This window comes from Apium graveolens, chromosome 11, assembly GCF_009905375.1.
Source record: "Apium graveolens cultivar Ventura chromosome 11, ASM990537v1, whole genome shotgun sequence".
In the NCBI taxonomy this organism is placed as follows: Eukaryota; Viridiplantae; Streptophyta; class Magnoliopsida; order Apiales; family Apiaceae; genus Apium; species Apium graveolens.
This window is the reverse complement of record NC_133657.1, coordinates 108,326,137-108,336,845: the sequence shown is the minus strand read 5'-3', so window position 1 is coordinate 108,336,845 and position 10,709 is coordinate 108,326,137. Positions and strand designations below refer to the sequence as shown.

At 32.5% G+C, this 10,709-nt stretch overlaps 2 protein-coding genes across 3 annotated transcripts; one reads left to right on the top strand and one right to left on the bottom strand.

The window, feature by feature from the left end:
* The first annotated feature begins 734 nt into the window (after positions 1 to 734).
* On the top strand, positions 735 to 2,262 carry LOC141697981 (1-aminocyclopropane-1-carboxylate oxidase homolog 6-like). Its single transcript, XM_074502569.1, has 3 exons — positions 735 to 1,362; positions 1,434 to 1,755; positions 1,843 to 2,262. Exons 1-3 carry the CDS (start codon positions 842 to 844, stop codon positions 2,092 to 2,094), a joined length of 1,095 nt encoding a protein of 364 aa, XP_074358670.1. The 5' UTR covers positions 735 to 841; the 3' UTR covers positions 2,095 to 2,262.
* Positions 2,263 to 3,755: 1,493 nt separating this feature from the next.
* On the bottom strand, positions 3,756 to 7,900 carry LOC141697833 (uncharacterized). Of its 2 annotated transcripts, none has more exons than XM_074502387.1 (5): positions 7,742 to 7,900; positions 5,501 to 5,673; positions 4,811 to 4,909; positions 4,572 to 4,723; positions 3,756 to 4,351 (listed from the first exon to the last, which is right to left on the bottom strand). In XM_074502387.1, the coding sequence occupies exons 2-5, from the start codon at positions 5,669 to 5,671 to the stop codon at positions 3,964 to 3,966; spliced, it is 810 nt and encodes a 269-aa protein (XP_074358488.1). In that variant the 5' UTR covers positions 5,672 to 5,673; positions 7,742 to 7,900; the 3' UTR covers positions 3,756 to 3,963. The 2 variants fall into 2 exon arrangements, with proteins under 2 accessions (XP_074358488.1, XP_074358489.1); XM_074502388.1 differs by lacking the exon at positions 7,742 to 7,900 and adding an exon at positions 6,002 to 6,398.
* Positions 7,901 to 10,709: the final 2,809 nt, after the last annotated feature.

The window sequence follows — 10,709 nt, the reverse complement described above, 5'->3', positions numbered from 1 at the left end:
ACCACTTAGTTGAATAATGATTTCTCTTTTTCTTAATCTCTCTCAATCTCTCTCTCACTCTCTCTGGATTAATTCTCTGTAACTATAGACATATACATTTCACAAGTTTCAATAATGTATGAAACTGTTTAGATGCAGTTAGGGTTGTGAATGGACGTGAAGTCTCACCCACGGATGTTCTTTGCGTATTCGTTAACTCTAGTGATTTTCCCAAGTGAATAGATTTGCAAAGTTTGTAAGATACAGTTATAAAATTGGCCTTAAATGCTTTGACACCATGAAGGATTGTAAAGCTAATGTGTAATATATTTAGACCCCCCACAAGGATACACACATATACCAGCTACAGAGTAAACGAGAATAAAACAATAATGTCCATTCATTTTAGTCAGCGGATGAATGCTGATCATTTGCAAGTAAAGCGGTTCTTGCTGGATTGCTTAATGCAACAGTATGGTATATATTATTAAGAACAAGTATATTAAGTTTAGCTCCGCTGTCATCTATGTTTTCTGTAATACTACAGAAAACAACTGAACATCTGTACTTATAATTAATCTACGTTTTTCGAAGTTGCAGGTCATGCATAACGTATGAACATATTAACATATATATACCCTCCGGCGGTTTTTCGATTTTCAGTTTTTATAATGGTGGTTAACTAATCACGTTTTAATATTTAACTTGAGATGTAACTGTCGTTACAGCTTGTCATTTGATTAGTTTGCTCTATGTCAACGCCGGAGACGTAGACGTAATCATTATATAATGTAGTCTACTTTTCGAAGTTTTAATCATAACAGATAAGGCTTAAAGAGCAAAAAAGAATTCTAACCTTTCTATGGCAGGTATCATGGTAGCTGAGGGGCATCAAGCTTGGTGCAAGGAGATGGAGGAGTTTGAAGAAACTAAAGCTGGCGTCAAAGGACTCGTGGATTCGGGTGTTGTAAAGATTCCTAGAATATTTGTGCATCCTGATCAAGATAAGTTGCCGAAATATTCCGGTGATTCTGGTGACGGTTTACAAGTCCCGGTGATAGACCTCGAGGGGGGTGAGGCACGGAGAGATGAGATTGTTGGTAAAATTCGAGAGGCTTGTGAAACGTGGGGATGCTTTCAATTAATTAATCATGGCATGGAAGCTAGCGTTATTGATGCGACATTAGAAGCCATAAGAAAGTTGCATGAACAGCCAAACGAGGCTAAGGCAGGCTTGTTTTCGGATGACAGTAGTCAGGAGGTTCGGTTCTACACTACCAATGGATTAGTCCATGAATCTCGTCCTGGCCCCTGGAGGGATGCCATGGCTTGTGCTTTTTTAGATGATAAACTGGATTCTGAAAAAATACCTTCAGTTTGCAGGTTAGTTTAAATTTATGTAAAATTAAGTTAACACAGAATTTTGATACCTTGTCTAATCGTATACTATGCAGAAAGGAAATGGTAGATTACGTGAAATCCATCATCAAGATAAGGGAGAACTTATCGGAATTGCTATCAGAGGCACTAGGACTAAGCAGTGATTACCTGGGACGCCTAGAATGCATAAAAAGCGAATACATGACATGGTTATATTACCCACCTTGCCCTGAGCCTCATCTAGCTGTAGGCGCTCCACAGCATTCAGACCCAACCTTCCTCACTATAATACTCCAAGACACCATTGGTGGCCTCCAATTCCTTCATCAGAATCACTGGGTTGATGCGGCCCCAATTCCTGGAGCTCTCATTGCCCACATTGGTGATCTCATGCAGGTAATTTTGAATCACATGAAATTTAACTTGAAATTGAAACAGAACGGAATAACCAATAAAATTTTAGTAATTGATCCTGTTTGGCAGGTTATCACCAATGACAAGTTCAAAAGTGTGGAACATAGGGTGCAGGCTAGTTCTGATCAAACCAGGGTATCAGCTGCATGTTTTCTGTATCCTAGTGCTCAGAACATTCAGAAACCATTCGGGCCGATAGAGGAGCTAATATCTCACACTAATCCATGTATATACAACCAAGTATTCCCACTCGAATACGCTAATTTTTACCAGACAAAACCATTGGATGGTTCATCAACCCTTTCTCATTATAAGCTATGACCTTCAGACTGCATAACCAATTATTTGTCAAAATGCTGCAAGCTGAGTTGTCAGGACAGTAACATAAAAATAAATCTCTTTTTTATCTGTAATTTTCATTAATTTGTATACTAATTTGTTATGCCACTATAATTTCACAACTTCGTACCAATAGTTGGCTCGCAAACACAAGGCTAATGCATTTTTATATACATCTACATGATTTTTTTTTTCAAGTCTTCCTGATTTCTTTTAAAACATGAACAATTAGTAAGAGAACATAATTAAATAAGGGGAAATGCCGAGGGTACCATATTAATTTCCAAAAAAGGTTACAAAATGTCACTGTGTCAATTTTATTTGCTAAATGAAACTAATTAGCCTTGTTAATAAGACTAAATCTGAATAATTCTGAATATATCAAATTTCTCAATGATTGATAAATTCTGAGTGATGAATGACCGGGATCATTTGATAAATAAATTTTCTCAATGATTAAATAGTATTTAATTTTTTTTCTAAACATGCCATATATATAATTTATAGCATTAATACTTTTATGGCTATAAGAACTAATTATTATCTGATTATAAGTGCAGTAAATTTATTTATCGACAAAAAATATAATTTTTTGTAATTTTTTAATATTTGTTAAATTATATTTTACCATTGATTAATGATAAATAAATATATACACACATGTCACTTTATTATTGAGAAATAAGTTTATATATTATTTTCATACATATTAGCGAGATGAGCTAAGTATCAATGGGTACAATAAACAAACAACTATTTCAAATAAATTAATAAAAAAGTGCCTTAAAGAATTATAATAATAATTATAATAATAATAGAGTTTAGCAGGTAAATATAGGTAACACATGACAGCATTATAGCTGTTACTCACTCATACAATAATATGAACCCTTCAGCTAGAAAATTTTGGCAGCGGTTACTCACTCATACAATACAATGATATAAACCCTTCAGCTAGAAAATTTTGGCAGTGTTGTTCAGCTAAATTTGGATCAAAATGGTATGGTTCAGAAAAGAAAAACATCAAACAAACAAGTTGAACTAATGTGGTTCATGGGTTATCAAATGACCCCTGAATAACAATTACCTATGTTGGTTCTTAAATAAAACTAATTAAAATACTACATAACTTATGATATGTTTTACAATTTTTTAAAATCAGAACATATTTACATAACATATACTCCATACTCCAACTACTTATTCATTTAAAAGTAATTCACTGAATTTTCCCTACCTATCAAAATTAAGGATAGGGGGGTGGCGTAAACAAAATTTTATAACACAAAATGTCCACGTCAAGTTTATATAAAATCAATTATATAGTTTAATTTTTTTTCCTTTAAAAAAAAGATATGGTAGGAAGATTTATCTCTCAAATTTGGCTGGGTAATACACAGCGCACGCACACAACAGACACATCGATAAGCACACGAAGACACATTGATAAAGATGACACAAGAAAATCGTGTACTGCACAGTATTATGATTATTGGATTTTCATGTTTAGTTCATGTAGATTGTGGGGTCATATGAAGAAAAAGAAAATAACATGGTTCCTTTTAAAGAGCCTCCATCACCTTGCAAATATATTTGCTACAGCACAAACTTCAAATAACCTCAACCAGCAAAGAAACAAACTATGTTACAAGCCAAATTTACATTTCCAGCACAAATGTACAGTGGTTACAGATATGACATAAGTCCACTTTGCGCTGGAATTGTAATTCCAGAACCACCAAAAACATACTATACGAAAGAAACTATGCAACTTCTCATATAAACTAACTAATAATTAGATCTAACATTTTTGTGAAAGTCAATATACACCCAAATGTTGCTAACTAAAGTTTAGAACAACCAATTTAGACTCACATTTCCTAGCCATATAAAGAGGGGGAACTGAGCTAAAGCAATGAAGAGCAAGAGGTAGTGATGCCTGCTTGAATCGTATGTCCTCACCTCTGCAAACAGAACTCTCTTCATTGTCTTCACTAAGAAAGTTCCCATGCATAAACATGTCCATGGCATCAAAAAGTAGTACGAGTAGCTCCAAATTATCTTCCCAAGAACAGCCAAACATATACCTGTAAAGGTATACCCGGCATACGCCACAATATCCAGTAAAGGTGCCTCCCCACTACCTAATGAAAACAACGACATTTTGAGCAGTGAAACTTGCAAAAACCAACCCACTAATCCCTTGGCGAACAACCAGTTCAGAGCTTCTGGGCTAAACCTGACCATTTAAGTGTAAAATTCATGTTATTTTTTACAATATTAGGTTCATAGGAAACAGATATGCAGACAAGTACAACAGCAAGCTTTTAAAATTTAGGTAGAAGTTTATTTTCAGAACAGAGGAGTCTGGTAAGTGAATCCCACATGGCCACAAGTCAGAAAGGATATACAGATTGGTCATATTGGATATACAGAAACTTGTTCATTCTGAAACTTACTTGCCATTAAGACCCAATGAGAAGCCAGCAAGAATAATATAGGTACCAAATGCCATCAACGGAATATACAGATCTGGAGCATTTATATCATAGATTGGGGGCTTATATGACAACCTACCCCCAACTGGTTCAGTAATCCTTGTCCAGTGACCCTGGAGTAACAAAAGGAAAAAGATAAAAAAAAAAATTGAGGCAAAAAATTACAAGGAGATAGAAAAAAATTATAGCAGCAGCCTTACCCTGTGCAGGAAAGGAAAAAGGACAACCTTCAACTTGTTCCTCACATAATGATCATTTACTTGGAAATAGTATTGGGGATCAGAAAAATACCTACTTATCTGTTGATCATTAATAAATAACAATAATCAGGTGCGAAAAAATGAAAATTCTTAAAATTTATCCCAGAAAGTTCCAACAATTACAAGATGAGGTTACTTTTTCCGTGAAGGTTCTCTCATTCCCCATAATTATTATACACATGCATGAAAAGTTTAGAACAATGCAAATAAAATAAATACTTGAATGTGCAGGTCATACTTCATACTACTTCCTTCTTGATAATGGATACTTGCTTACTAGTAAATTACACTACATCACTGATTAGAAGATGACATAAAATTCTTACATAACACGATAAAATTGAAGGTTTATCGAGACATGGAAACAAAATGTGCATGAAAGAGTAGGAAAGTAAAATAAATGGAAAAGCAACAATTGTGGGACCAATCGGAGGAAAAAGGGAACAGAACTAGATCATTAACATAACACCAAAGTTAATAGAATTAATAATCTTAGATGCCATACTTATCGGTTATCAACTAATCACACTTGCCTATAAAAACGGTGCTACCTAGTACACTTGACCTGGTGGATAGCAAGTACAAACTTTGCCCACTTCTTAACAGAAAAAACTACAGAACACTACTTACATTGCTTTGCACATATTCTGAACTGGATCCTAAAATTTTCTCTCCGTAAGCACCCAATCCACCTCTGATTAGTCCAGAGCCAGCACCATAGAATGCATCACCAAACGGACTTTGCATAGTATTTTGGGGTGGTCTTGAAACCCCAGGCTGGTTCCCGATATTATTATACATTTCTGCATCCAAACAAGCAGTGGGTGAAACAATATCAGGAATATTCATGACAAGAAACCTCATAACATATGATAAATTTTGGTTTATAATGCTACGAAGGTTAGTTACAGCTTGCATACTACAGTTTTAAACACAACAAGTCCACCATTGTTCAAAATGGATTCACAATATAATCAGAGTAATAATTAAATTAATTATTCGGGCACCAGCTAATGACACTTAGAAACATGATCTACTCGAAAAAGATATGCATTAGCTGTGTATGTACTATGCATGTCCTTTTAAAGATTAGGAGCCCCTAGACGAACAGTGGGTGACTACATCCATTACCATGGTCACATAATCAGATGACTCAGCTCTGATCCTTTGCTCCCTAAGAAATGCTTATTCATATAGATTTCTCCAAGCTAAGAAGCACGGACTCGGATACGGTGCATCCAGTAGGAATTGAACCTACGAATTCGCCACACACGGACACGGGGATTCACCAATCATCGAAGAGTCTTTGATACGGGACTCAGCAAATAAAATAATAAATTAAATATTTATATATATCTAAATTCATGATAAGATTGGTATATGTGAAATACTTCATATTTTCATTCATAAATCGTAAGTTAATAACAAGAAATGATCTTTAATTCTTCAAAGCAAGAGACAGAAATCCAGGGAAAACCCCTTAATTTTTCCACAATCTCATACCAATCAATTGAAGATGTTTTTTACTAAATCGTGAGAGGAAATGAAGCTAAATAATATCCTATACTCTAAGAGGCATAATTGTGGGTGGTTTTTTTTTTTTGGGGGGGGGGGGGTGCAGGTGCACAGTGCGGGACAGAGATTCGACCAATCCAAAGAAAAAGAGTTTACAGCTCATACAGACATATATAGTCAGTTCATACGAAATCAGAAACACATATACAAATGCATATACAGCATACACAGTTTTATTAGACGATTACAAACAGATCAATTACAACATAAAACGTGTATGTATTTTATCAGTCTCCATTCTTTAGAGTTGACCAAAAACCAAATCCCAGCCAAGAAATACAGGGATACGCGGTATCCCGGGTTGCGCATCCATGCTTCCTAGCCTATACATGTAAGAGTAGGAGGTTTAATTGGTCTTACATCCCTGTTAGTATAAGTGGTTCAGGAACCTAGCCTTATCTACTAATAAATAGTTTAGGACTCTAGCCTTATCTAGCTATTATATAGTAAAAAAATAATAAAGAAAAAGGATCTTCAGAAAAGGAGGTTGTTGTCACGCAAAGATGAAATAAAGGAGGGCCAATAAAGATGTTATTTGTATATCAAAAAAAAAAATTAACAAATGATTTGTTCATCGGACAGGTATAAGCTAATTAAAAAGGTAAGACTCCATAATCCGTAAAAGATACATTAATCGTCTTTGCAATCACGGATTTAATCTTCAGGCGGAAAGAGTTTGTACTCATTCACGGAGATTTTATCCTAGATTCCTTCCGAGCTAATTGTATTTACATCAAAAAGTAGTGTTAGCATCGAACCCAATTTTATTTTGTAATAATGAAGAGTACTCAAACAACAATAAATAATAAAGAAAATATAATTCTATTTACTTTTGCTGTGATGATGATTTAGTTGTTACGACGGTGATTTCTACGATCTTTCCCTTAAAATCAATATTTAGATCACATAATTCAGTACATAGCAGTAACTGTTTGCGCCTCAATTTTTCTCCAAATCCCCCAACAAAAACGACAACCATCTTAAATAAAGCACCTCTGAGCACATCGAACAATTCTTTGGATAACGTAGAAACAGGCAATTCAGTCTGATAAATTAACATTCAACTTAAACCCAACACTCAAATCTGGCAATTCACAGATATCCCAAGCCCTCCGACTAATTGCAATCACGCCCTAAAATAATTCAAAAATAGGAACACAGTAATATACAACTAAAAGCAATCAAATTAATTCAATCGATAAATGAAAACATAAAAATCTGTATATGTAACAATTATGAACAATTGGTAAAGTAATCACAGTGGAACATATGAATGCAAAAATAGAGAGAACTTACTGGTAGAGACGAATCAGATCTGGAAACAGCTCGGTTACTTTACTAACAAAATAACAATAACTATAATTATAATTATAAAAATCGATCTAGAGACTAGAATTATGGATGGAGAGACAAGTTTACAGTTTAAACTGGGTTGAACCGGAACCGGAACCGGAACCCGATCCACTCTAATCTTTAATCTTCAACCAGATGCATTTATTATTTTTTATTTTTAAATTTTAAGCATCCCACCCATATGTAAAAATCGAAAATTAGCTGTAAAAATATTATTTATCGATTGGTCAAAAACTAAATAATTGTATCCTCCTTCTATATATTAAAAGAAAAATAGGGACAAATTTAGTTTGCTGCCTCTTAGAACTTCAAAATCCATTCTAATTTAGAGACTTGTCCACCAAGTTCCCTAAGTCTAGTCCAATTCAAGGACTCTCAACACCTATATAAGGGGTCTCACCCCCACCAATCAGAACTACGTTTTTTTGACTTGATCATTGGCAATCAGCAAGATACGTAGGCATCTTGTTAACACATATCGAGTCACGAGACACAAGAGCAATTAAATTGAGTCTCGAAACTCACGAACCCTAGTAGTAAGCACAGCAATTATTATAACTTAATTTTGATCCATAACAGTTTTATTCGAATATAATCTAGTCTCGAGTATTATAAATCGTATATAAATTAAATTCGAGTAAGTATTATATATTTGTCTTATCCTAACTCAATAGTTTATGATGCATCAAATCCGAGTCGCATTTTACCAGTTAGTAGTAGCAGTTGAAATCTCTACAAACCTTTAACAACCAAATATTAAAAGGCGGAAATTACATAATTTATGATAGATAACTACTAGATATATATATATATATGACACAAAAGTTATAGTCCGGTATCAATTAAAATTTAATTCGAAATTAAGGTTCAATAATAGACGTGATAACTAACTATAAAATTTTTGGTCTCTAGAACGGTATTTGATTGAATTTGAATGTAAACCAAGTTCAAAGACGGTTCATTTATTATAATAATATAAGACCCAAAACAAATGGCGTATAATAAATCCCGAATTAGGTTTCTTATTTTATTTGAATTAACTTATTACTGGATTTTTTATGATTTATAAAAACGAGCATGAGAAATGTATCGTATTCTCAAAACATATGTAATTAGAGCCACCAGATAGTTTCTAACAAATTCCAACGTTAATGATTGATACATAATGTTAGGAACGTAATACAACTGTAGAGGAGGTGAATACAATTTATGCAAACAATTTGATAAAATTTCAACAGAATCAACAGTTTTTATATTAATTAGATAAAAATTATTACAAAAATACTCTCTCAGAGGATGAACAATTATCCTGGAGAGCTGCTAGATTATCTGAGAGATATATCATTCCGTAACACCTAGAGTGTAAATGTGACGCTCTCAATTCTGGGGGTTAGGAACGAGAACTCACAAAACCAATAACCTAATATAATAACAGTAGAAATATAATAAATCCCGAAGTTAACAGAATCTAAATAATATAAAGTGTGAGATAAGATTAAAACTCACAACCAAAATAATATTATTACAATCCCTTTTTGTTTTTGAAAAACAAAAAAAAATTATATTACATCAAAACAATTGTGATTATTAGCACTGCTACTTTCTTTCTTCTGGACATAAATTACTATTTATTTTATTAAAATCACAGATGTTGTATGTTGGCGCAGCCCCTCTTTACAATTATTAACCCATGAAACTCCAAGATCGCCAACCTGTTAAAATAGCTTACTTTTAATCCTTTTGCTAAGATTTAATTTTAAGTAGGTCTTCTAATCTCTTTTGGTTAGCGATTGTTAATCTTCAAATAATTTGATATGTGATCTATTTTTATAAATATATTCTGACCGTATGTATTTGATCTTCTTATGCTTAGTTTTATGCGATAGTTCATATTTGTTATATATTCTATTATAATTCAGTTTACAAAATACCTAATAACCTGTCTGAATACAGGCTATTCATTTAAAATCCTAAAATTGATTAATTGTTTGATAAGTACCAAGAATATGATTTTGGAATTTGTTCAAATCCAACACAATTAAAGAATAAGTTTAAAAATTAGAATTTGAAATACTGGTAAATTACATGTCATTTCAAATGACTTATTTTTTTTAATAATTTTTTTAGATAAATTTTGAACATTTTTTCTCGGAAATTTTTTTGCTTGAATTTTTTCTCGGAAAATCTTTTCCATAAAAAAATTTCACCAAAATTTTCCTAAAAAAATTTTCTTGTGAATTTTTTCACAATAACTTTTTTTCGGGAAGTGAAAATTTTTTCTAGGAATTTTTTTCCAGAAAAATTTCTCGGAAAATTTTTCCCAAGAATTTTTTCTCGGGAAAAGTTTCTCGAGAATTTTTATCCCGATAATTTTTTCTTGGGAATTTTTCTCGAGAAAATTTTCTGGGGATTTTTTTCTCACAAATTTTTTTCTCAATAAAATTTCAACTTTTTTCGGAAATTTTTTTTTCAGAAAAATTTCTCGCTAAAACTTTTTCCGGTTGAAATTTTTTTCAAAAGAATTTTATAAATGAAATAATATCGTGGAATCGTTTCTCGTTAACTTTTTCACCGGGAAATTTTTCGGGGATTTGTTTTAAAGAATTGTATTTCGACAATTTTTCCTGAAATTTATATTTAAAATTAATATTTCAATTTTCCAAAAAAAAAATATTATTTCAAGTTTTAGAAAAATCCAAAAAAAAAGTTTTGAAAATCAATTTCTTGAATTTATAAACAAAAGATTTGAAATTGAGATTCTGAATTTTCAAATCTAGAATTTATATTCAATTTGAAATGAAATTAATGTTTATAAACGGTATGTAACGAAAATTTTGTTTTCGTATGTATGTATACCTTTGATGTTCCAAAATAAAAAATAAAATTATATGTTTTTTTATTGAATATATCT